General features: G+C 38.0%; 1 protein-coding gene and 1 long non-coding RNA gene across 7 annotated transcripts; one reads left to right on the top strand and one right to left on the bottom strand.

Annotated features, from left to right (window-relative positions):
* Nucleotides 1-263: 263 nt before the first annotated feature.
* Nucleotides 264-26,089, top strand: ZNF322 (zinc finger protein 322). 6 transcript variants are annotated; one of them, XR_008526615.2, is made up of 4 exons: nucleotides 264-1,028; nucleotides 16,761-16,830; nucleotides 21,738-24,901; nucleotides 25,217-26,089. XR_008526615.2 is itself a non-coding variant. In XM_002816543.3 (4 exons), the coding sequence occupies exon 4, from the start codon at nucleotides 21,913-21,915 to the stop codon at nucleotides 23,119-23,121; it is 1,209 nt and encodes a 402-aa protein (XP_002816589.3). In that variant the 5' UTR covers nucleotides 715-1,028; nucleotides 1,834-1,922; nucleotides 16,761-16,830; nucleotides 21,738-21,912; the 3' UTR covers nucleotides 23,122-26,089. The 6 variants fall into 6 exon arrangements, 5 of the variants coding, with proteins under 5 accessions (XP_003776819.3, XP_002816589.3, XP_009239796.3 ...); XM_002816543.3 differs by adding an exon at nucleotides 1,834-1,922 and having other exon boundaries at nucleotides 715-1,028; nucleotides 21,738-26,089; XM_009241521.3 differs by adding an exon at nucleotides 1,629-1,703 and having other exon boundaries at nucleotides 715-1,028; nucleotides 21,738-26,089.
* Nucleotides 5,677-21,529, bottom strand: LOC129060179 (uncharacterized). The gene is made up of 3 exons (XR_008526664.1): nucleotides 21,321-21,529; nucleotides 16,005-16,176; nucleotides 5,677-6,225 (listed from the first exon to the last, which is right to left on the bottom strand). It is a non-coding gene; the product is annotated as an uncharacterized LOC129060179 (long non-coding RNA).
* Nucleotides 26,090-27,547: the final 1,458 nt, after the last annotated feature.

Here is a 27,547-nt window from a genome sequence, read left to right as displayed (position 1 = left end):
GTTTAGTTTTCCATATTCCTACTACTCATCTTTTCCCTTTGATAGCTGAGGACATTTAAAAACTGTTTTTTGTTGGTTTGTTTTTTTTAATTGAATAATTGGGCTGGGAGAATACCCAGTGTTCAAGCTAAAGAACTGAGTTCTGCTCCAGCCCACCACTAGGTGGTTTACTCTTAGCTGATTCCAAATCAGAAACATAATCAGCAAGGACTGGGGAACCTCCCACAGTACTTTCTCTCGCTGCTGTTTTCTCCACCCACACAAGTCCACCACTTTTAAAAGCATTTCTTCCATCTCGCTGGCCACATCTTCGCGGATGACAGCGCTGCCACTGTGCTTCAGAATCCTCTATCTCTTCCAGATCTTTCCAGGTGTTTCTCTCCAGATCTTTCCAGGTGTTTCTCTCAGGGTCAGTGGCATCTAATCTTTGTGACTCTACTCCTAGTTTGAGTCCTCGGTTAACAGCCTTGGGGAAACTGTAACATAAACTGCAACGCTGTTGGTGCCGTTTCGTCTTAGACAAGGTGGCAGCGATCGCCTCCCCCTACAGCCGGCCTTCCACTGCGCCAGCAAGACCCCCTCCCACCAAAGCGCCGAGGGCTCCCAGAGCGCAGGCGCCCCGGGCACCGCCCCTTTCCGAAGACTCGGCTCCTATTGGCCCAATGGCCGTGATTGGAACGCCCTAGTGGCCGGAGAGGGGTGATCATGTGACTTGCGGGGGTGGGGCTGCGCCGGCCTCTTCCCAGCCAGCTTGAAAGGGTTTGCGTAGCCGGCCTTGTGGGCCCTTGAAGCGCTCTGTTAAAGCGCTCTGTGGGCGGCCTGGCCCCAACTCCCCTAGTCTAGGCGCACGAAGGGAGTTGCTCCTAGCTCTTGTCCGTCCCGGGTTCGCTTTTCTTTCCTTCCCGAAGCCTGGCCCTTAGATCCACTATCGCAGAGTCTGCGGCCGCCAGGAAGCCCAGATTCGAGTGTCCGGAGAGTAACCGGAAGTGCTGTCCCCAGGCCTAGGGGCGGCGCCGGCGGCTGCCAGGGTAAGCGCGGCCTGCGGGGCCCAGGGGTGGGATGGGTGCGCGGTGGGACCGAAGACCCACGGCCACAGTCGAGTGGGAGCAGCCCCTGTTCCTGGACACTGAGCATGGTCTGGTCCCCCCGGACGGCGGACGGAGGACTGAAAGATGGTCTATGAAAAGTTGAAAGAAGAGAACCTTAGTACGGTAGTTCCTAGAGATAATAATAGTAAACACTGCAAGGCACTTTTCAAAGCAATATGATCTTTCATATATATCGAGGAAAAAAAGGACCTTGAATGGATTTTTCGCTTCATCTTCAGTGCAGAAATTAGTTATGTTGCAGTTGAATGTATCTGCAGAAAAATCTGGTTTGTTTAATCTTCCTATAACCATTTCTTTTTGGAAAACGGAATTACAGATAACTTTATATTATATACACTTATCACATGCACTTTGGGGTTTGTAGTGGTAGACGAATGGGTCTTTGATCTTAGGAGTTGAGATAATACAAACAAAAACAATTAGCAGAAAGAGAAAAAAACAAACGAAAACGAGGCTTAGGGCTTTGTTATGAAGTTACAGTTAGTAGTTATTTAGAAAGATTCTTGATATTTTGTCTAGAGCTAGTCGGAACTGATGGCTACCAGTGGCAGACACTTCCTGCAGGAGAAACAGTGTAAGCAAAGATGGGAAGAGGTAAGCTATGGTTGAAGGATGCTCACTAGAATGGAGAGGAAATGGGACCAGTTTTCTAGGCCAGCTCTAGAAAAATTATGAATTATAAATTTCACAAGGTCATCGTCTACATGATTGATTTTTCCTCTAGGAGAGGGAAGAATTGAGTGTTGTGATTAGTTCTGAGCTAGAGACCTTTTGAAACCAAAAGGAAGATGGTCTTGAGTCTTTCTTGTTATGGTAAGTGGTATACCAGGCTCTGTTTCTGTATAAATGTGGATGGGGGCGTGGGGTGGGGCAGGGTGAAAGACAGGAAAGTATGGGAGAAGATATATGGAAAAAGAGAATGGCCCTTTCTTAGCTCCTAAGATAGCAGAGTGATAAAACTGAGCCCTATCCTACCAACTTAAGGCTATTTTCTACTCCTTTTCAACATGCATGCATATTCACATTAGGCTTGCAGTAATTGCTTTTTGACTGATTTGTAGCACAAAGAGGGTAGTATGCCTAATGCTTAGGCAGGCTCTGGAGTCAGAAGATAGGTATTTAGATCCTGGCTCTGCTACTTACTATTTGTAAGTTGTTGGGTGATTATCTAACTGCCCAAAGCATCAGGTTTTCCATCTATAAGATCCAAACATTGGTATTAATACCTATTTTATAGGGTCCTTGGGAGGACTAAATGAGATAATCCATGTAATCAATGAAAAATAAATGAGAAATTTCCAAGCCTGAGGCCTATAAACACCATCTAATTTTTAAATAATGCTTTACTAACTTTGTCTCTTGGTCCCATATACTCTTTAAGGATAACCATGAACTCTCTAGTTGTATGAATTAGCCTGTCTGCTTGGACTTTTGTTGTGTTCCAGTTTATTCCTTTCACTTCGACCCTAGGCAGGAAAGAGTACTAGTCTCTTCCTAGGATGGGGCAAGAGAAGCATCCTCAAGGAGGGTACCCTGGAGCTAAGACTTAAAAGATGTATTTGGGCTTGCTAAATGAACCAGCCAGGGCTACTGGTCTAGTCTGTTATACAGCTACTGGGGGTCCAAGGATAATGATTGCCTTTTTGTTCTGGTATTTGTTCACACTTTTCATTTATTCAACAAAGTTACTCTAGGTACTAGGGATATTATAGTAAGCAAAAGACTAAGTCCTAACCCTAATAGAAGTTATATTTTCGTAAAAAGACAAACAAATGAATAAATATAAAATGTATACCACAGAGTTGAATGGTGATAAGTGCTGTGGAGAGAAATAAAATGGGATAAAGCAACACAGGCTATTTTAGATAAGGTAGTCAGGGTATGCTGCTTTTTGAGGAAGTGATCTTCAGGCAGAGACTTGAGTCCAATAAAGGAGTAAACTGCATGGGGAAGGGCATTCTAGGCAGAAGGAACAAGTGCAAAAGCTCGGAGATGGCCTGTGAGGCTGAAGATAACGCAGAGGTGCCACATTATGTAGAGCAGTAAAAACTTTGGATTTTATTCTGAGTGTAATAGAAAACAGTATTTTAAATTAGGGAAGTGACATGATTTTTTTTTTTTTTTTTTTTTTGAGAGGGAGTCTTCGCTCTGTCTTCCAGGCTGGAGTGCAGTGGCACAATATCAGCTCACTGCAAGCTCTGCCTCCCGGGTTCACACCATCCTTCTGCCTCAGCCTTCCAAGTAGCTAGGACTACAGGCGCCCGCCACCACACCTGGCTAATTTTTTTGTACTTTTTAGTAGAGACGGGGTTTCACTGTGTTAGCCAGGATGGTCTCAATCTCCTGACTTGTGATCCGCCTGCCTTGGCTTCCCAAAGTGCTTGGATTACAGGCATGAGCCACCACGCGCGGCCTTATGATCTGTTTTGAGGGTTGACACCCAGACTTATTTTTTAGGTGTTGACATCTAAAAAAAGCTTGGATATGAATAAGAAAATTATTTCCTTATTTATTCAGTTTTTTTTTTCTTCTTCTTCTTAATGCCCCACACTTCATTGGTTGTTTAGGGCAAATAAGACATCTTGGACTGATAACTTTAGGGAATAATGTAAATGATTTGCCTGGCTGTGACAAACCTAAGAATCCTTTATTTTCACTCTGTTCTCCTTCTGAGCTTAACAATAATACAAATTTTAAAAGACAAAACCTTTTATGAACCGCCCATCTTATAACAGCTATTTGTCTGTATCCCTGCATATCTTTACTTAGTTGTGATTCTGAGTTGGAATTCTTCCTTTTCCTTCTAAAATTTCTCCATAATTCTTTTCTAGTTTTTGCATAATCTTCATATTAATCATTAACTGGCCAAATTGTTTTATTAGTTATTTCAAGTGGGTTTTGAACAAGGCTTTGCACAAGAATCAGGCATAGAAAACGGGCTTAGTACATGTTAGTGGTTTTGTGCATGTGAAGGTAGAATTAAGAAAATAATAGACTCTACCATTTATTAAGCATCTACTGAGACCTAGGCATTGAGCTTAGTACCGGCAGTGTCTTGGTTCTCATAGCAACTCTGTGAGGAAAAAAGAGAATATTGAAGTTGAAGGAAATTAAGTTACTAACCCAAGTTCTCACAGCTACAAAGGAGGAGAGTGGGAATTTGAACCAAAATCTGCATCCAGAGCTTAAACTGTCAGTATTAACCACCAAAATAAGCCAACCTTTAGCCACCATGTTTTTTGAAAACCAAAATAAAATACCGTTTAGTTTTGAATAAGTACAGATATAGAAAAAATTGCAAAACGGTACAAAGAACTCCCATATACCCTTCATCCATATGCTCTAAATGTTAACATTTTACCATGTTTGCTTTATGATTTTGCCTGTCTCTATTAAACAAACGTTTTAGTCTGTTTTGGGCTGCTATAACAGAATACTATAGACTGAGTAATTTGTAATGAACAGAAATTTATTGGCTCATGATTCTGGAGATTCGAAAGTCCAAGACGGGGGCTGGCATCTAGTGAGAGCCGCCTTGCTGTGTCATTTCATGGCAAAAGGGCAAAGAGAGGGTGAGAGCAAGCAAGAGTGCTCAGAAAGGGACCAAACTCATCTTTTTATGAGGAACCGACTCCTGAAATAATGGCATTAGCCTATGAGGGTGGTGCCCCTGTTACCTACATACCTCCCATTAGGACCTGTTTCCCGACATAATTGCATTGGGGATCAAGTTTCCAATGCATTAACTTTGGAGGACACATTCAAAGCATAGCAATACAGATATACATATATATAGATTTTTCCCTGAACCATTTGAGAGTAAGTTGTAGACATGTCTTTTCTCAAACAGAGAATCAAGCCATGGAGTCCTGCTCTCCTATGCATGTACAGTACTGCTAGCTACATGCCATCCTTAGGAGAACTGAGAAAACAGTCATTCAAATACATTTTCTGTGGGGACTTCTTTTCTAGAACCCTAATTGAGAAAGCCTGTCCTAAATATTCAGTTGTATATTTCCTAAAAACAAGGATATTCTCTAGAAATTATCATTACCATTATCAGAGTCAGGAAATTAACATTCATACAATACGTACTATTATCTAATCTCCAGACGTTATTCAAACTTAGCCAATTGCTCCACTCATGTTGTGTAAGACAAAAAGAAAAAATGTTTTCTGTGGACCAAGATCTAATTCAGCATCAGTCATTTAATTTAATTATAATGTTGTCTCTATTGTGAACATATCTTCAGACTTTGTCTTTCATACCTTTGACATTTTTTGAATATTTAGGCCATTTATTTGGTAGTTTCCCTCAGTTTGGGTTTTTCTGATGTTCCCTTGTGATCAGATTCAGTTTAGACATTTTTGGCAAGATACCGCAGAAGTGATGTTATGTTTTTCTCTTTGCATCATATTAGGAGGCTCATGATGTTTTATCTCATTACTGGTCATGTTCACTTTAGTTGAGGATACCACTTGGTTAAGGTGGCGTCTTCCAGTTTTCTATACTGTGAAGTTACTCTTTTTGTATTTATAATTATTAAATATCTAGTGGGGAGATATTTTCAGATTATGTAAATATCTTGATTCTCATAAAATTTTTCTGTGCAAAATCCACTAGATTTTTTATCTAGTGCAAAATCCACTAGACTTTTGCACAGTACTCTTCTTTTGATTGAACATGGTGAAATTATTAATTCCATCATTTCTTCTATATTTAATTGTTTGCTTTTCTAATGCAAAAAAATTTTCCCTTCTATACACTTTTTTTTAATGAGTACAAATTCATGGATTATTATTGTGTGACTAATTTATTACTGTTATTACTTATTTCAGTGTTCTGCTTGTTCCAGATTTGTACGGTGGCAGTCCTTCCATCCTGAATTGTGGGTCCTTCTGGCATATTGCACCACTTTTTGAGCACTTCCTTACTTTCTGACACATCAGGATGGTCCAGGCTTATCTTATACTTTCCAAACCATGGAAACAGCCATTTCTCCAGAGTCTTGATTCTTTTCAATGGAGAATGGTATTTAGAAACCCATGTCTGAATGCTTGGTATACTCATTACTACTAGGATTTTATTGTTTCCATGACTTCTCAGCAAACATTACTAGGAAAAAAAAAATAAACACACATAATTTCACACATATATACATTTCTTTATTCTCTATATAAACCTTAAAATCTTGAGTTATACTGATACTTCTAATTCCAATTAAACACTACAGAGTTCATTCTAGCCTTTCTCTTTTCTATGTTTGTAGCCTTCTTCATTGACAATGGGGAATCTAGGTGACATTATCCATAGTATATTTACTTATTTATTCAGTCCTAGGATACACATTAAGTAGTGTACCCTTATCCCGACAGGGGAGAAAATCTCTACTGATTCGAGTTATTTTTATCTTTAGATTGAATATACATAGTCCCAATATTGTGTTAGAGTTATTTTTTTTCCTCTTCTGTGTAGTTGTTATTTATTTGAAACACAGGTGCATTTGTTTTTATGCTTTTCTCCTCCATCTTGACTATTTAGTTCATTAGTTCATTGATGTATTGAATACGTAAAATGTAACATAATTCTAAAAGTAAAAATATGTGTGCTGTGTATTATTCATATTCTTAGAGAAATGTGACTCTTCTCCTCCACCCAATTCTGTTTTCCTATGCCATCAATTCCATTTTTATCTGCCTTGTAATGATAACCAATCTCATTAGTTTCTTGTTTTTTGGGGCAAGTGGAGAACTACATATATAAGTTTTTATTTTTACTTTCTTACATAAAATACAACATACTTTTTTACACTTTGCTATTTTAAATTTATAATTTATCCTGGAAATCACTCCACATCAGTTGATAAAGATTTTCCTCATTCTCTTTTACAGTTACATAGTATTCCATTATATGTGGATGTATGTACCATAGCTTATTCACCATTTTCTTACGTACAGATATTTATTTTAAATATTTTCCCATTACAAACATTACTACGAGTAATTTTATGCTTCATATTTTCATGTTATTGGAGGTGAATCTTCAGAGTCCATTTCTAGAAATGGGATTGCTGAGTCAAAAGTAAATGTATATCTAGTTTTGTTACATATTGCCACATTCCCCTCCAGAAGAGATTGTACCCATATGCATTCCCTCCAGCAGCATATGAGTTCGTCTGTTTCCTTACAGTGTTGACAGCAAAATGCATTGTCATGCCTTTTAATGTATACTGATTTAATTGGTGATACTGGTATTTCATGTACTTTTAAAAAATTATTTCATGTTTTTATAGTAACATCAATTTGCATTCCCTCCAGCAACATATGAGTGTGTCTGTTTCCTTACAGTGTTGACAACAAAATGCATTGTCATACCTTTTAATGTATGCAGATTTAATTGGTGAGAACTGGTATTTCATGTACATTTAAAAAATTATTTCTTTTTTATAGACTTTATTTTTTAGAGAACTGTTAGGTTCATAGCAAAACTGAGCAAAAAATACGGAGAGTACCCATATGTCCCCTACCACTGCCTTTACCCTGACACATGCACATACCACACACACAGCACACACAGCATCCCCCGCTGTTAATCTCTTCAACAGAGTGATACATTTCTTACAATCAGTGAACTTAAGTTGATACATCATTGTCACCCAAACTCCATAGGTTACATTAGGGTTCACTCTTTATGTTGTACATTCTATGGGGTATCTACAATTTTTTTTTTTTTTTTGCGACAGAGTTTCACTCTTGTTGCCCAAGCTGGAGTGCAATGGTGTGATCTCAGCTCACTGCAACCTCTGCCTCCCAGGTTCAAGTGATTCTCCTGCCTCAGCCTCCCTAGTAGCTGGAATTACAGGCTCCTGCCACCAGGCTCAGCTAATTTTTTGTATTTTTAGTAGAGACGGGGTTTCACTATGTTGGCCAGGCTGATCTCGAACTCCTGACCTCAGGTGATCTACCCGCCTCAGCCTCCCAAAGTGCTGGGATTGCAGGCATGAGCCACCATGCCTGGCTTGACTTGCCAGTTTTTTAAACTGGTTTGTTTTCTTGTTGAGTTTTAAGGGTATATGTATATTTTTGTATATTTAGGAGATTTTTAAATGTTTGGAATAACAGTCTTTAATCAGATGTGTCTTCTGCAAATATTTTCTCCCAGTCTGTGGCTTGTCTTCTCATTCTCTGGACAGTTTATTTCATAGAGCAGACATTTTTAATTTTAAAGTCCAGCTTATCGATTTTCCTCCGTGGATCATGCCTTTGTTGTTGTATCTAAAAAGTCATTGCCAGCACAGGCATGGTGGCTCACGCCTGTAATCCTAGCACTATGGGAGGCCAAGGTAGGCAGATCAGTTGAGCTCAGGAGTTCAATACCAGCCTGGGCAACATGGTAAAACCCATGTCTCTACCAAAAATAGAAAACATTAGCCTGGAGTAGTGACACAGGCCTGTGGTCCCAGCTACTCAGGAGGCTGAGGTGGGAGGACTACTTGATCCTGAGAGGCAGAGGTTGCTGTAAGTTGAGATTGCACCACTGCACTCCAGCTTGGGTCACAGAGCGAGACCCCCATCCCAAAAATATAAAGTCATTGCTATACCCGAGGTCATCTAGATTTTCTCCTATGTTATCCTCTAGAAGTTTTATAGTTTTGTGTTTTATACTTACGTATCTGATTCATTTGGGGTTTGTAAATTTTTTTAATTGAGAAGTAAATATGTATGTATTTATGATGTAGAACATGATGTCTCAATATATGTATACATTGTGGAATGGCTAAATCAAGCTATTTAACATATATTACCTCACATACCATTTCTTGTGGTGAGAACATAAAATCTACTCTCAGCAATTTTTATATATGCAATGTATTTTTATTAGCCATGATGTAGAACTCTAGAACTTACCTACAATAGAACTCTAGAACTTATTCCTCCTGTTTAACTGAAATTTTGTATCCTTTGACCAATATCTTCCCAACCCTGCTACGGCTCAGCCTCTGGTAACCACCATTTTACCATCTGTTTCTATCAGTTAGACTGTTTTATACTCCATATGAAAGTGAGGTTATGTGGTATTCATCTTTCTGTGTCTGTCTTATTTCACTTAACATAATGTCTTCCAAGTTCATTTATGTTGATGCAAATGACAGGATTTTATTCTTTTTTTTTTTTTTTTTTTTTTTTTTTTTGCATGTGAATGTCTAGTTACTTCAGCACCATTTGTTGAAAAGACTGTCTTTTTCTGCATTGTATCTATTGCCTTTGTTCCTTTATCATGGATCAGCTGACTCTATTTATATGGGTATATTTTTGGACTCTATTCTGTTCCATTTATCTATTTGTCTGTTCTTTCACCATTACCACACTTTCTTGATTACTATAGCTTTAGTCTTGTAACTTCAAATACTATAGTAGGTGTTGAAGTTAGGTAGCATCAGTCCTCCAACTTTGTTCCTCCCCTCCAGCATTATGATCACTAATCTAGGTCTTTTACCTCTTCATATAAACTTTGTATCAATATGTCAATATTTACAAGATAATTTGCTGGGATTGTGTTGAATCTGTAGTACAAGTTGGGAAGAACTGACTATTTGACAATATTGAATCTTCTTATCCATGGATGTGGAATATCCCTCCATTTATTTAGTTCTCTTTTTTATTTCTTAGAGTTTTTAAATTTTCTTTGCATAAATTATGAACATATTTGGTTAGATTTATACTTAAGATGTTTCATTTTTTAGAGTGCTAATGTAAATGGTATTGTGTTTTTAATTTCAAATTTTATTTGTTCATTGCTGGTATAGAGGAAAATAATTGATTTGTATGTTAACCCTGTATTGTACAACCTTAACTCTAATCACTTCTTAGTCCCAGGAGTTTTTTGTTGATGATTTTTTCAGAGTTTTACATATATGGTCATGTCACTTACAAAGACAGCTTTATTTCTTCCTTCCTAATCTGTATACCTTTTATTTATTTCCTTTTCTTGTCTTGTAGCATTATCTCTCTATTCCAGTATTATGTTGAAAAGCAGTGGTGAGAGAGAACATTCTTACCTTGTTCCTGATGTTAGCTGAAAGCTTCTAAGTTTTCACCATTAAGTATGATGTTAGCAGTGGTTTTCTTGTAGATGTTCTTTATCAACTTGAAGAAGTTTTTCTCTATTCCTAGTAATGTCACTCATTTTAATTTGCATTTCTCTAATTATGAGATTGAACAGCTTCTCATATATTTAAGGGACATTTTTATATTTTGTGTGTTTGAGAATTGTCTTTTGCTTATTTTTGTATCAGATTTTTGTTGTTTTCCCTCAATTTTTAAGAGATCTTTACATATTAGGTATATTGTCCCTGTATCTCAAATATTGTTACAAATATTTTCTCTTAGTTTTCCCATTGACTGTTGACTTTGTTCATTTTTTATATATATGAAATGTTTTTGGCCGGCACGGTGGTGCACGCCTGTAATCCCAGCGCTTTGGGAGGCTGAGGCAGGCAGATCACCTGAGGTCGGGAGTTCGAGATCAACCTGACCAACATGGAGAGACCCCGTCTCTACTAAAAATACAGAATTAGCTGGGCATGGTGGTGCATGTCTGCAATCCCAGCTACTCAGGAGGCTGAGGTGGGAGAATCACTTGAACTCAGGAGGCAGAGGTTGTGGTGAGCCAAGATCATGCCATTGCACTCCAGTCTGAGCAACAAGAGCGAAACTCAGTCTCAAAAAAAAAAAAATTATATATATATATATATATATATATAAAAGAAAACTTTAAAAAAAAGTTTTTATTTTTAGTCAAATGATCAGTCTTGATAGAAAATTTTTGGTACCCTAAGATTAAAGTAGAATTTACTTTAGTTTTCTTGCAGTATCTTATCGTTTCCATGTATACATTTAGAACCCTAACCAATTGGGAGTTTATATTGGTGTGTGGTATGAGGTATAGACCAAATTGTACCTATTTTCACGTGGCTACCTTGATGTTTTACCATCATTTATTAAAAAGTCAATTTTTGCCCTGGTGATTTGAGATGTCATCTTTATTGTATACTAAATTTCTATATGTGTTTGTGTTTATTTCTGGATTTCCTATTCTATTTGTCCCTTTATCTAATTGTGTTTTGGAACTCTGTTGTTTTAATATTAGAAGCTTTAGAGTTTTATTTTAATGTCTTATGGGTTTAGTTACCCTTCGTAGTCTGTCTTTTCATTGCTTCGTGGCTGTCCTTGTTGGTCTTTTCAAAGTGAACTTGAGTAGCAACTGTACAGCTTAGGCATTGGAGATTTTTCTGTAAAGGGCCAGAAAGTATTGTATTTAGGCTTTGGTGGCTATCTGGTTTCTATTGTGACTACTCAATTCTGCCTTTCAATACATTAATGAATAAGTATGACACTATTTCAGTAAAATTGTATTTGAAAAAAACAGGTGGCAGGCCAGAATTGGCCTGTGGGCCATAGTTTGCCACCCCTTAGTCTAGTTTCATAAAGAAGCTTGTTATTTTTATTGAGATTGCATTGTTTATAAATCTTAGGAGAGAACATCTTCATAATGTTGAATTGTTCTATGCAAGAACAAAGGCTGTCCTTCCATTTATTCAAGTCTATTTTTGGGTCTCAGGAGGGAGAAGGTTTTCCTATGCTTTATTTGGCATGGCTATTTTTTATTTATTTCTAAGTAGTTTTATATTGCTGCTGTTATACAAAAGTTGTTCTCTATCATTGTGTGTTCCAGTTAGTTATTCTTTATATTTATTTAAAAAACTGGTGGTTTCTGTGTGGCAAATTTTATATCCTGCTACCCTACTGAGTTCCTTTATCATTTGAGTTAGTTTTAGCATTGGTCCTTTATAGGGTTTTCTAATTCTACTATTAAATCACCTCCAGATAGAGATAGTTTTACTTCTTTGACACCTCTAATTGATTTTTCTAATTGCATTGATTAATACTTCCAGGTCAGTGATTGAAAAGAGAAGTATTGGCCATACTTGCCTTGTTCCTGATCTTAGTAAAAATTATTGTAGTTTTTCTAACTTAAGGTACTGGATGAAGGAATGTATGTTTTATCATATTAAAAGGAAGTATCTATTAATTGCCACTTTCTTGAGTGTTTTTATCTAGAATAGATGTTGATTTCTGTTGCAAGTTCTTTCACTATCTATGGAGATAATTATATTATTTGTCTCCATAGGTCTGTTCATATGGGGTATTATATTTAGTGGATTTCCTCGTATTGAAAGATAGTCTAATTTTGAACCAATTTTGCAAAAATTCCACTTGGTCATGGTATATTATTTTCTTAATGTGGTATCGATTTTTGTTAGTATTTCTCACATTCATAAAAAATGTTAGCCAGGCATGGTGGTGTGTACCTATACCCCAGCTATTCAGGAGGCTGAGCCAGGAGAATTGCTTGAGCCTAGGAGCTTGAGGCTACAGTGGGCTATGATTGTGCCACTGCTCTCCAGCCCGGGTATCAGAGCAAGACCCGGACTCTTTTAAAAAAAAAAAAAAAAAAAAGGTGATATTGGACATTAAAATTTTTTTATGCTCTCTTCGTCAGGTTTAGTTACCAGTGCTATCCTTATTTTACAAGAAGAATTAGGAAGTTGTTCTTCATTTTCAGTGCTCTGGAAAATATGTATGAAGCATTGAATTTATTTGGTCTGCGTAGATTTGTAGAATTATTTTGTGAAATAATCTGGGCCTAGTGCTTTTTATGGAATTGTTCCTTTATAACTTTTTCTATTTATTCTCTGCAAATTGGTGTTTTAAGACTTTATATCTTTAATGGACTCAACTCTAATAAATTGTGTTTCATAAAGAAACCCTTATTTCATAGTTAATCATATTCATTTATATAGAGATTTGCAAAGTGGTTTCATGTATGTGTGTTTTCCTGTTCGGTGGTTATTCTTGTCATTTCTTTGTAAATGTGTGCTTTCTCCCTTTTTTTCTTCATTAAGTAACCTAGTGGTTTATCTGTTTCTTTAAGTTTTACAAAATAAGTATGATTTTGAGTAATTATTAGATTTACTCTCTTTTTGTTCTCTAGTTCATTGATTTCTCCTTTTATCTATTTTTGTTATTATTTTGATTTTTTTTTCCCCCATTAAAAAACAAAATAGAGACAGGATCTTGCTATGTTGCCCAGGCTGGTCTTGAACTCCTGGGCTCAAGCGATCCTACTGCCTCGGCGTCCCAAAGCACTGGGATTGTAGGCATGAGCTACCATACCTACTTATTTACTTATTTAAAATAGAAATTGGGTCTCATTAATATTGCCCAGGCTGGTCTTGAACTCCTGGGCTCAATTGAAATTTATTTTTTTCTTAGCTTTTGATCTAAGAATCTAACTTGTTCATTTTAATTCTTCTGTTTTTATTGATTAAAGAAATATAGGCATAAACTGGTTTAAATTTATCCCATAGATTGTAATATATAATATTTTCAATTGTGAATACTTAAAAATTTTTTTGACTTTTTCATTGCCCCTTTTACTGAATAGTTTTTTAACAGTTTATTTTCCCCCCATTTGAAAGGACCTTTTGTTATTTGATATTTTAATAAATTTCTAGTTTTGCTGCAGATTGTTTCTTGTAATGTTTCTTTATGATAATTAATGATGCTTCCTTTATTACGTAATATATGACAGATTTTTGTGGATGATTCATGTGTTCTTGAAAAGAATGTGTACTTATCAGGACATATGGTTTAATATAAATAAGATTTACTTATTAATTAGGTTATTTAGGCCTTCTGCATCATTACTTCTTGGTCCAGTTTGTATGTCTTTTATTGAGAGTGGTATATTAAGCTTTCCTATTATTAATATTTTTATCTCTGTTTCTTTGTGTCTGTATCTCTGTTTTTCCTTTGTAAATGCACCTGCTGTGTAATGTGATACATAGATAACCATGACTTTAATGTAATTTAGAAAGTATTATTATGTTAAATGCTTTTGGCTTGAACTCTACTTTGCCTGATTGATATCAGGATCAAAAGCCCTACTTTTATTGTTTCTATTTGCCTAGTGTTCCTTTTCCCACCTCCTTATTTTTAGCCTGCCTGAATCACTTTGCTTTAGGTGTCTCTTGTATTTAGCATATAGTTAGGTCTTGCTTGTGAGCCAAAATGAAAATCTCTTTCTTTTAATAGGTGTGTTAAGCTCACTTATATTTATTGATATAGTTGATGTTTGGTTTTAACAATGTCATATTATTTGTTATAACTGTATTTTGTTACATTTTTTTCTACATGATAGGTTTTCATAGCTCTTTCATGACTTTCTTTTTTGAATGTTTAATTTTTGTTATATTAGCTACTTTTGTACTTAGATTTATTTATTTATTTTTTTTTTTGAGGCGGAGTTTCGCTCTTGTTGCCCAGGCTGGAGTGCAATGACCTGATCTCGGCTCACCGCAACCTCCGCTTCCTGGGTTCAAGTGATTCTCCTGCCTCAGCCTCCCAAGTAGCTGGGATTACAGGCATGTGCCACCACGCCCGGCTAATTTTGTATTTTTAGTAGAGACAGGGTTTCTCCATGTTGGTCAGGCTGGTCTCGAACTCCCGACCTCAGATGATCTGCCTGCCTCGGCTTCCCAAAGTGCTGGGATTACAGGCGTGAGCCACCACACCCGACCATACTTAGATCTTTTTTAATGCCTTTAGTTCATTAAAAAAATAAATTTTTATATTTAACCTTTAATTATTTGGTTTTTAAGCATTTCTAAAATTTTTCTTTTCTAAAAGGCAATTTCAGCTTCAGATGATTTTTTAGTTTAATAGTGTACTTTAACTCTCACCTGCCATAGATACAATACAGTAATCCCACCTTATTCATGGGGGATATGGTCCAAGACTCCCAGTGTATACCAGAAACTGCAGATAGTATTGAACCCTAAATGGCTTTTTTTTTTTTCTATACATACTTACTGTGATAAAGTTTTTTGTACTTAGAGTGGGTTTTTCTTTCTGGCAATGAATTTTAGGTCAGTCTTGCCCACTGCTAGCTCTCTTCTCTTTACCTCACATTCTCAGATTGTCCTTGCTGTCATTGATAGCTTATGGCTAGAATGTGAGAGACAGCTATATGGGATTTGGTGACAGTGTGGGCTTTGTATAGTTCATTTGTTCTTCTTATTCTTACTGCTTTTAAAGGATGTGTTGAGAGATTTGGATTTCTGTAGCCACCATTTTCCCCTCTGACTGTGTTTTATTACCGCATTCTTTGTATTTCCTCTAGAGATATTTTCCTTTTTTTTTCATATTTAAGTCAGTTTTCTGTCCATTAACTTCCATGGCCAATTTTAAATAATTGGCGTGCAAACACTGCATGTTCTTACTTATAAGTGGGAGCTGAACAATGTGAACACATAGACACAGGGAGGGGAACAACACACACTGGGACTGTAGCAAGGTGCGGGGGGAGGGAGAACATCAGGAAAAATAGCTAATGCATGCTGGGCTTAATAACTAGGTGATGGGTTGATAGGTACAGCACATGTTTACATAGGCACACATTTACCTATGTAACAAATCTGCACATCCCGCACAAGTACCCTGGAACTTAAAATAAAAAATAAATAAATAAATAGTGTGAAAACTTACAGGTTTTCTGAAAAGTCTCAGTTGACAATTACGTTTTACAACTTCCCTCACTTCTGTATTTAGGGCTACACTGAGTTTAGGCCCCATACTGAAGAGGACCAGAAGGTGGGGGGGGGAAGAAGTAAAATCACTGCTGGTTGAATGGCATTTAAAATTCTGGTCTTTCCTGACTTGCATGCTATGTGCTTTTTGGAGTTGTCAAATAACTGGACCATACAGTCTGTCCAGACTTCATAGTTGGATTCAATGGGATGACATTGGTGACATGGGTTTACTCCATCTTACCTGGAACTAGAGCCATAAAACATGTCATTTTAATACTAGCAGCTATGAGCTAAGTGTCATAGAGAGCCTTAGCTGTATGGCCCTATATGTTGCCTGGGTCCAAGTAGTTCCATTTTTGCTTCTGATCCTCAGTAGCAGGAAGGTTGTTGAGGGAACTGAAAGTCCCATTAACCTAAGGATAAGGCAGGTTAAAACTTTTAGAGAAAGACATCAGTGATTAAGTGTGGACTCTCTAACTTCTTTTTGTGCCCCTGATTGACCACCTCCTGGGTTGTTTGTGGTTGAAATATAAGTCAGCTTAGGGTGTTATAAATTTTGAATAACCAAAATTGTGATGATTACGTGGGTTCCAGTGGTGGTAAGGTGGTAATTTTGTTATAATCCCAAAAATACTTTGTAGTCCCTATTACACTTTGGATCAGGACAGCCTGAGTTCCTGTAGGGAAGATAATGCCTTCGTGTTTTCAAGATACCACCGAGATTTAGTGTTAGGAGCCTTTTCCTTCAATGTTGTTATAGTTGCCAAGGAAGCTATAGATTGTGCAGATGGGTTATAGATTCTGTATTGTCCTTTTCTCTAAAGAGTCATATGGGATGATTTAAGACTCTACAGAATTGAATTTAAGGGATTAGATAAGAAACCCCATCTGTTCTTTTTAACTGTAGTTTACCCATTGTTAAATTCTTTGAGTGTAAATGATCTAGTGCTAAATTCTCTCATTTATGGCTTTTTATCCTTGTCTTTGTGTTTTACAGAATGCTGTCTTCCTTGAGAAGTCAACTTCTCAGGATCAGGAATGTATGTTTTCTTCCATCTGGATTCTAGGTAAGCTACAGTTACTTCAGTATTTTGAAGTATCCCTTCTCTTTCCCAGACTCCATCTCATCAGAGTACCTCCCATTCTTTGTGACATTCAGTCCTTTTATCATACAAGGAGAAAAGTAGAATTTCAATGAGAATTCATACATGCACTCAGCAGATGCTTATTAAGCACCACCTTTGTACCTGTCATTACTTTATATGGTAAGGAAGGATCATCAAACGAAACAGACATCCTTGTCATATTTTAGCAATAGACAATAAACTGAATAAAGTGAATTATATAGTATGTTAGAAGGTTTTAAGTGCCATGAAGAAAAGTAAAGCAGAAAAGGGGAATAGTGAATGCTGGGGCATGAAGACTATTCACAACTTTAAACAGAGTGGTTAGGAAAGGCCTTCCTCACAAATGACATCTGAAAAAATAGTCTTTGAAGGAATTAAGAGAAATTCATGCACACATCTGGAGGAAGAAAGCTGTAGGCAGAAGAAAGATAGGGCAAAGGCCCTAAGGGTAGTATGTTTGGATGAGGAACAGCTAGGAAGCCATTGCAGCTGGATTAGAACATGCAAAGAGAAGAATAATATAAAAGGGTGTCAGAGAGGCAGTGACAGGCTAGCAGGGCAGCTCAAGTGGGCCTCTTGGGCTATTGTGAAAGTAAGAAATAAGAGTGGTTTGGACTGGAATGTAACAACAAGCTGGTGAGAAGTGGTTAGACTCTGGATGTGGTTTGAAATGGAGCCAACAAATTTGTTGATGGCTTGATTGTGAGGTGTGAGAAAGAAGAGTGCAGGATGACTTCAAGGTTTTAGCCTGAGGAAATAAAGGATGAATTTGCCATAAACTGAGATGAGGGAGGTGATAGGTGGAGTAGATCTGAAATCAAGCCCCAGTATAAGTCCTTTGCTCACTTCCTTTGACTGTAAGGCAAAACAGATACTTGCCATTTAGCTATGTAAACTCAATTTAATAAAAGAAAATAGGAGTAATGCTTGTGATACTTTAGGCTTTGAGGATTGAGATTGTGACGGTGACAGAGTATACTCTGGTCTTGTAGTCTAAGGAGTTCTGTGATACCGTGAAAGTCACCTGAAAGATGTAATTTGGACCAAAAAAAAGTAATTTCTAGGACAGTTCATAGATCATGGAGATAATGCTCAAATATTTGTGAAGGGGGCCTACCCCTCCACACCTGTGGGTATTTCTCAAAAGGTGGAGACAAGAGACTGAGAAAAGAAGACAAAGAGAGACAAAGACAGAGACAAAATATAGAGGAAGAAAAGTGGGCCCAGAGGACCGGCGCTCAGCAAGTGAGAACCTGCACCAGCACTGGTATCTGAGTTCCCTCAGTATTTATTGATCACTATCTCACTATCTTGGCAAGGGGGATGTGGCAGGACTATAGGGTAATGGTGGGGAGAGGGTCAGCAGGAAAACATGTGAGCAAAGGACTCTGTGTCATAAATAAGTTTAAGGAAAGGTGCTGTGCCTGGATGTGCACATAGGCCAGATTTATGTTTGACTTTACACAAACATCTCAGTGCAGTAAAGAGCAGTATTGCTACCAGCATGGCTCACCTCCAGCCATAAGGCGGTTTTCTCCTATCTCAGTAAATAGAATGTACAATCGGGTTTTACACCGAGACATTCCATTCCCAGGGACGAGCAGGAGACAGATGCCCTCTTATCTCAACTGCAGAAAGGCCTTCTTCTTTCACTAATCCTCCTCAGCACAGACCCTTTTCGGGTGTCGGGCTGGGTTATGGTAAGGTCTTTCCCTTCCCACGAGGCCATATCTCAGGCTGTTTCAGTGGGGGGAAACTTTGGACAATATCCAGGCTTTCTTGGGCAGAGGTCCCTGCGGCCTTCCACAGTGCATTGTGTCCCTGGGTACTTGAGAATGGAGAATAGCGATGACTTTTACCAAGCATACTGCTTGCAAACACATTTTTACCAAGGCACATCCGCACAGCCCTAAATCCATTAAACCTTGAATCAATACAGCATGTTTCTGTGAGCACAGGGTTGGGGCTAGAGTTACAGATTAACGGCATCTCAAGGCAGAAGAATTTTTCTGAGTACAGATCAAAATGGAGTTTCTTATGTCTTCCTTTTTCTACATAGACACAGTAACAGTCTGATTTCTCTTTCCCCCACATCTTTGAAATGTAGGATTTTAATCACTGTATTTAGCATAAACATGTCTGTTTTGTTTAGCTTGTCTACTTCAGTTTTGACTTCCCTATTCTTGTTACCCTTGCAGTGCATTTTTCTCCCATTATGTCCCGCTGTGGTCACAATACATTTCTTGTGGATCTGTGTTTTGCCTCTGAAGAAATTGCACTATCCCCCCTCATTCAGTTCTTTCTCTTATCCCTTTAAGTTTTAGAACAGTTCTGAGTTGACATTTGAAATCTTGGTATATCTTTTTATATTTATAAATAACTTTTACGTACTACAATAAAAGTAAGTAAAAGTAGCAGCCTCTGTGCCTTTTGCAAGGAAAGCATACAAATTGCTGAATGGAAATTAGAAAACTGTTGTTAACAAATTGATGAAACAGAATGTTATCTATCATCTCATTACCCAGAGGTAACCATGTTAGTACCATGTCTTTTGGATCCTTTTGACTTCCTGTTTTCTCTGAGTGCACGTGTTCCTTTGTGTTCTGGTCCATTACACTTACTAATTTGCTGTATTTGGTAAGCTTTAATATCATTTCCTCTACAAATAGGCTCCGATCTAATATCTAGTTTGTTGGATACTGGACCTTTTTGATAATTTAAGGAACTGTGTACCTTCTCCCCAGAAAAGTGCACATATACTGTACATTTTGCAGTAGAAGTTTTCATAAATTACCTAGGAGTCTGTGGATGCCAAGTAAGAACTCCTCTTCTAGGTTTGAGTACCTACTCTGTGCCAGGCACTTTTCTAAGTGCTGGAGAAACAGTAGTGAATGAAGTGAGCCAAAAATCCCTGTCTTTTAGGGGCTTACATTCTATGGAGAAAAACAAAATAGGAAAGGAGAGGAGTGTTGTTTGTGTGAGTCAGCTGGGATGGAGGTATGGTACAGTTTAAAATAGTGTGGTTGGAAATGACTTCACTGAGAATATTCCAGTTGAGCAAAGATGTGAATGAGGTGAGAGAGAGAGCCTTGATTCCTGGAGGAAGAGCCCCTCAGCCAGGAAGAGATACCAAGGATAAAGACCCTGAAATGGGAGTGAGTCTGGCTTGTTTGAACAACAGCAAAGACTTAGGGTGACTGGAGTGCAATGAGTAAGTAGAGGAAGAGCAGAGAAATGGATCAGAGTAGTAACTAGGAGTCAGATTTCTTAAGAGCTTGTAGGTTTCTAACAGAAGTGGTTTTGGTGGAGTAGTAAGGGTTGATTGTTTAATTGGAGTATGTTCCAGAAACCTTGGAAGACAAAAATTGGAGACAATGAACAGGTTTATTTATTTCAAAGAGTTTTACTGTGGAGAGGAACAGAGAAATGGGACAACAGCCTGAGTGTGAGGCAGTTGAGAGGTTTTTCTTGTTGATTGTGCTTTTGTTTTTGAGAAGAGAAATAATATTGGAATGGTCCAATAGGAAGGAATAAATTGATAATGCAGGAGAGGGAGGGTGGAATTGCTAGAGTGATGTCCTTGTGAACAAAGGGGGTATACAGATGGAAAGGCTATCCTTAGATTGAGCAAGGGAAGTTTGTCATCCATGGTAGCTGAAGGAAAAATGCAGTACGTGACCACACTTACAAGAGGTTGGTTGATGTGGTGGGAGCATGTGGAAAGGATTTTGGTTTTTGTGTATGTGTTGTTGTTTTGCTTGCTTGCTTCCATTTTCTTAGTAAAATAGGAAGCAAAATTATCAGGTTATACTCTTTAGGTGATGGATAGGGGGGTCTGAATGTATGAGGGAGAGGGTCAAACATATGAAAAGATCACTGAAGAGAGTTAAGTGTGAAGGATATGGAAAATGGCTTTTTTTCTTCCTTTTATTTCTGTTCTTTAGTCTATTTTTGGTAGTTGATAAATGCATTGACTCATTATTCCCTCTGAACTCTCTTGAGTCAACCTAACTTTTTTTAAGATACTTGATCCTTTAGGCATTTCTGTATGTGTACACACCTCTAAACCACAGAATGAGGAGGAAAAAACTTTTACAACTTTTCACCATTTAAAGAAAAGCCTGTTATAAAATCTATGTTCCAAGCCTAGACTTGTATCTATAATCAGTCAGGATTTTTATTTTTGAGCAAGTTATGTGCTTATATAATCATATCAAAGCAGAATCTTAAGCCCCTTTGTCATAATAATAGTGATAGTAAGAGCCAAAACAGAGGGCTTACCAGGAGATTCATAGTGATTTAATATTCCACAGAACCGTGTAAGGTAGTTTCTATTATTAATCCACTTTACAGATGAGGAAACAAGGCATACGGTGGTTAAGAAACTTGCCTAATAGCACCACTAAGAATTAGAGTCATAGAAACCTTACTTTTCTCTCTGGTCACTGGGAATTCTGATGATCATCAACTACTTTCTTCCAAGCTTTCTGCAGAAAGGACTCCAGAGATACTCATTCATGGTCCCTTTTGATTGCTTTCTTCATGAGCAGGCATAATAATTATTAGTCTTGTCTTGATTTCTCAACTGAAGCAAGGAAAGATGAAGAGCTCTTGTTTTTAAATTACCCAGATTCATAGAGGAAAGAGTTCTTGTAGTTTCCCATATGTGTTGCTGATCAGTTTTATATTAGCAAAGAGTAAAAGTAAATAACTGATTTCAAGCCATATAAAACCTAGAAGACTTAGGGACTCTGATACAGAGTTTGTCTTTTCTGCAGTAATTTTAATTTTGAGAATTTTTTTCTTAGTCGTAGGAATATAAATAATATTTCTACTTTGTCTCACAGGGTTGGAAATACCAAGTAAGGAATTAACATATATGATGCTGGAAACTTGTAGAGGCTCATGACTGAAAGGCCTGAAACAGATGTATCTTCCAAGTTCTTATCAAGAAAATGACTGTGAGGGCAATGATGGGTCAAGAAGACCAGTGGAAAACTTTCTAGGAGAGAGCCATAGAAAATGTACACTTCAGAAGAGAGATGTAATCAGAGAACTCAAAAAAGGAAAATATATAATGTATGCCCTCAGAAGGGTAAAAAGATTTTTATTCATGTGCATGAGATTACTCAGATAGATGGTCATATATACCAGTGCCTTGAATGCAAGCAAAACTTCTGTGAAAACTTAGCTCTTATTATGTGTGAGAGAACCCATACTGGGGAGAAACCTTATAAATGTGATATGTGTGAGAAAACCTTTGTCCAAAGCTCAGATCTTATTTCACACCAGAGGATCCACAATTACGAGAAACCTTATAAATGTAGCAAATGTGAGAAGAGCTTTTGGCACCACTTAGCGCTTTCAGGACATCAGAGAACACATGCAGGTAAAAAATTCTATACATGTGACATTTGTGGCAAGAATTTTGGTCAGAGTTCTGATCTGCTTGTCCACCAGCGAAGCCATACTGGCGAGAAACCGTATCTATGTAGTGAGTGTGACAAATGCTTCAGTAGAAGTACAAACCTCATAAGGCATCGAAGAACTCACACAGGTGAGAAACCATTTAAGTGTCTCGAGTGTGAAAAAGCTTTTAGTGGGAAATCAGATCTTATTAGCCACCAGAGAACTCACACTGGGGAAAGGCCCTACAAATGTAATAAGTGTGAGAAAAGTTACCGACACCGTTCAGCCTTCATTGTACATAAAAGAGTTCATACTGGGGAGAAGCCCTATAAGTGTGGTGCCTGTGAAAAATGCTTTGGCCAGAAATCAGACCTTATCGTGCACCAGAGAGTCCACACAGGTGAGAAGCCGTATAAATGCCTGGAATGTATGAGAAGTTTTACTCGGAGTGCCAACCTAATTAGACACCAGGCAACTCACACTCACACTTTTAAATGCCTTGAATATGAAAAAAGTTTTAACTGTAGCTCAGATCTTATTGTACATCAGAGAATTCACATGGAAGAGAAACCACATCAGTGGTCTGCCTGTGAGAGTGGCTTCCTCCTAGGTATGGACTTTGTTGCCCAACAGAAAATGAGAACTCAAACAGAGGAGCTACACTATAAATACACTGTATGTGATAAAAGCTTCCACCAGAGCTCAGCCCTTCTTCAACATCAGACAGTACACATTGGTGAAAAACCGTTTGTCTGTAATGTAAGTGAAAAAGGTCTTGAGCTTAGCCCTCCCCATGCATCAGAAGCCTCACAAATGTCTTGACCAGGCGAGAAGCTGTAATACCAATATTAAAAATTATTTATGTATCAGAGAACTCATCAAGATGAAGACAAATCTCAGACTTTGCTCAGAGCTCAGAATTCAGTGGGGACCAGAGAGCCTGCAATTGGAAATATGAGAAATTCTTTGCCCAGAGAGCTGCCCTAACAGAACACCTCATCCTCACTCCAATGAGAAATCTACAGATGCCCAGAGTTTTTGAAAACTTTCTGTCTGAGCTCAAATTTGATCACTCACAAGAGGATTCATACAAGTGGGAAACCTTACAAATGCACTGAGTGTGAGAGAGCTTTCTACTAATGCTCAGCCCTTCTTGTTGTAAGAGAATTCACACCGGAGAACAACTTTTTAAATGCCTTCAGTGTCAGTCGTGCTGCAGACAGTATGAACATCTCATTGGACCTCAGAAAACCCATCCTGGGGAGAAGCCCCAGCAAGTGTGAAAAAAGCTTCTAACAAAACTCTGACTTACCCATCAGAGAAGCCATACTGGTGAAAAATTGTATATTTGTCTTAAGTATGGCAAAAGCATTCATTGGAGAGCCTTACTTGGGTTTGCACCCCCCCAAAAAAAAACCCAATCTGAGGAAAGACTGCAAGTGTCTGAATGAAGAGTGCTTGTCAATGATCAGCTCTTGTGGTATATCAGGGAACTCACATAAGTGAAAAAACCCATACTTACCTTGAGTCTGAGAAAACCTTTGGTAGAAGCTCCTGTCTTATCAGGCCCCAAAAAACCTGTTCTGCAGTGAGAGATTTAATTGTGGGTGAGAATCTATGTACATATAATATGTATGAGAAGACTGTTCTCATAGTTAGTTGACTCATACGGTAGAGAGGACTTTACATGAAATCAGTATGAAAATAGTTTTTTAGATACCCAGAAGCTTGTTCTGGGAGAAGCTAGGGCGGGTCAGAGTAGACCTGATGGGTAACTCAGGTAAAGATGCTTTTCTTTTATCTGAACCACTTAATGATGGCTTTACTTTTACTTTTTAAAAAATTCAGAAATCCAATAAAGGAAAGGACTGTAACATTATGATAGAAGGTGTGGCATGTGTTACTGTTGGGGGAAAGGAGTATATTGACTTTGCCTTGGTTGATATTTTTATGCTTGTCTAGGATGGGACTAGAGCGTTGCTAGTAACATGGCAGCCTTTTGCTGGCAGTGAAATGAACTAAGAAGCTAGGGAGTAGCTATCCTAGATCAAAACTCTCCCAATAGTTTTCCCTTTGCAGGACCAATCTTATAAAGAGACAGCATACTCAGCTTTTTACTTAGTGTCAGTTGAGGCATACTCTCAAAAGTTTTTTCCCCTAAAATATCTTTCAAGTTATTACTGGTATTTGAAATTTCAAGTTTAGAAATTCATTTCTTTTTAACTCAAAGTGCAAATTTCATATAATGGTTATGATGGTTTTAGTGTCCATATTTTTGTGACTTCACTTATCATCTCTTTCAGCAATAGATACCCACAGTCAGCTCCTAGTAAAATGGCTACAGGAAAATTGAAAGAAAAGTTTAAGCCTGAGTAGGCATAGAGTAAAAAACACATAATGATGCATTATTAATATAAGAGTAAGGCTTTTTTTATTTTGAGTATCCTAACTCCAAACCTAGTGTTCTTTTCACTCCATTATCCTGCTGTTTATAGCAAATCAAGACCCATAATGATACGTCTTTCATTTATTTCAGTTCTGCCAAGGAAAGAGAAAATACCTTTTAATCCCAGGGAAAGGATTGCAATCACCACATTATAAGGTATATGGCGTGGAATGCAGAATTCTAAATACTAGAAGGGAAAAGTAGTTGGCAGATTCATCAGAGGCTTAAGGATAAGTACTTGTTTCCAATTTAAAAGTATAATTAGGATTGTCTTTAATGATCTCTAGAAATACTATAATTAATCCAGAGATCTATCAATGGTCACATCTCAGTTTTTTTCTTCCCTCAGATTCAAAGACATGTAATACCAATACTGCAGATTCCTATAGTATTTGGGACTTTGTAGACTAGTGAATAGATATTTTGTTGCTAGTCCAAATCCTCTGATTTTGGTTTGATTTGTCCTAGCAGATCCCTGAGCTTCAGAGAGTATTGCCATTTGGATTCATGGAGTTGGCGAACTGCTACACTGCTACCTTGTGTATGGCTCTAAGCTTTGATCCTAATGACTGGTTGATGATCATGACAATATTAGGGCCAGTGAATATAGCTCATAGTGATAATAAGGATTCTAGGGTATTTTTTTTTGTTTTAGAAAAAGATCCTGGAAGTTTATTTGATTTGACATGTTTTTGTAATATGTAGAAATAGCTCTTGTACCATAAAAAGTTGCCCAGTATGATAAGACACACAAGATGTATTTTTTTCTCTTTGGTGAAAATCATGCCTATCACTAGTATATGTTTGACATTTGTAGTATACTTAAAATAGTATTGGGTGTGAGGCATGGTGGTGATGAAAAGTAGTCCTTACGGCTACTTGTTAAGTCATTAGAGAGAACATGGAGAAGGGGTCAAAGTTGGTATCATTAACAGGGCAATGACTTGACCCTTCTTTCAACTGATCTTACTGGTAGTTGTCTCTAGTTTTTAAGTAAATTAATGATGGACCATCCCTCAAACAGAGAACTATGGGGGTATGAAACAAGGCTGAAGGCTTTTAACCATGGGAGAAAAAGGTGTTGGTATTATTCATATAGCATAACCTGAGGTTGGAGAGGACCACTTGGGAGCCAGTAACCAAAACTAGAAGGTAACTTCTGGGATGGACGGAGGTTCCCTTGAAGCAGTGCCAACCTAAGTCTACCTCAGGTAAGTAGTTAGATTAACTTTTTCAAGATTTCAGACCAAACAAGACAACTTGTATTCAGTTGATGTATTCCTATGCTTTAATGTTTTTGTTTGCCCTTAATTATTAAATAAACATTTGTTCTGAAAAACTCCATTTCCGTCTCCACTGTACTGAGAGAAACAGCATTTCCTCTACACTTGCATTAGAATGAAGTGGTTAATAATGTGATACTTAGACCTGGAGGTAGAGATAACCATTGGACCATCTCTCTAATTCCAGCAATTTTGGATGCTGAGGCAGAAAGGAACAGAAGGAATATTGTCTATGCTCCGCTGTGGACATTGCATCCTTTTGGAACCTCTGCACTACATTCCATAAATGGGGCTAATAGTTTGAACTGACCATGTTTGAGGCCCTGCTGAAATTCATTAGCAGCAAAACCATCTATGGTTTTTTTGTGTGAGTGACACCCTCAAAATTAGGGAAGATTTTAAATTTATAATTCCTAGTGAAATCCACATTTGGTTCCAGTTCTTCCCTCTTGGTCTTATTTGTTTAATTAGAGTGGGGTGGAGATGGTATAAAAATAGTTGCTCTAATTTACCCACCATTATAAAGTTTGTCCTAGTTTATGTCTGTCTGCTCTGCCAACAGAATAGATGCCAGAGTTTTAAGTGGCTTTCATTGTGAGAAGAGGATAAGAAGGAGGTATGATGTGGATGAAACAGGGAAGGGAAAAGGTACAGCTTTAAATTTGTTTTTTCCTCCTGAGATTCATATGGAGTTGTGTAGGTAGAACAAGACTTGCAGCCTTCATGCTTATTTTTCTAACTTAAAGTGATATTACTCCCAACATTGAAGTGGACTGTTGTGAGAAATATTTCTGGGAAAAATAATAACCGTGACCCCCAGAAGTAACTGAAAGAGAAATGATGTGTGCTTCAGTGTCTCTGGTGAAGTAGACAGGTAAAAGTGCTATCCAGCGCACACACTGCAAGTGTTTCTTGAGATGGTTTTTACATTATTTATTGAGAAAAGAAACTCATAGTGCAATTGAAGCTTCTTTGTCCCTGAAACATCAGCTTGTGTCATCACTTTCCCCAGGCAGGGATTTGGATTTTAAATGAGTGAGAGAAGCTGAAAGCAGTTAACACTTGCAGAGGGAATCCTTCTATCTGGCAAAGGAAACTTAAAAAGTTGGGGTAGGCCGGGTGAAGTGGCTCACGCCTGTAATCCCAGCACTTTGGGAGGCCGAGGCAGGTGGATCACGAGGTCAAGAGATGGAGACCAGGCCGGGCGCAGTGGCTCAAGCCTGTAATCCCAGCACTTTGGGAGGCCGAGGCGGGCGGATCACGAAGTCAGGAGATCGAGACCACGGTGAAACCCCATCTCTACTAAAAATACAAAAAATTAGCCGGGTGCGGTGGTGGGCGCCTGTAGTCCCAGCTACTCAGGAGGCTGAGGCAGGAGAATGGCGTGAACCCGGGAGGCGGAGCTTGCAGTGAGCCGAGATTGAGCCACTGCACTCCAGCCTGGGCGACAGAGCAAGACTCCGTCTCAAAAAAAAAAAAAAAAAAAAAGAGATGGAGACCATCCTGGCCAACACCTTAT

Source organism: Pongo abelii, chromosome 5 (assembly GCF_028885655.2).
Source record: "Pongo abelii isolate AG06213 chromosome 5, NHGRI_mPonAbe1-v2.0_pri, whole genome shotgun sequence".
NCBI classification, from domain to species: Eukaryota; Metazoa; Chordata; class Mammalia; order Primates; family Hominidae; genus Pongo; species Pongo abelii.
This window is presented reverse-complemented; position numbering and strand designations above follow the sequence as displayed.

Coding starts and splice junctions, on each gene's coding strand:
- ZNF322 (XM_003776771.4), top strand. CDS start 21,913: ATGTACACTTCAGAAGAGAGATGTAATCAGAGAACTCAAAAAAGGAAA.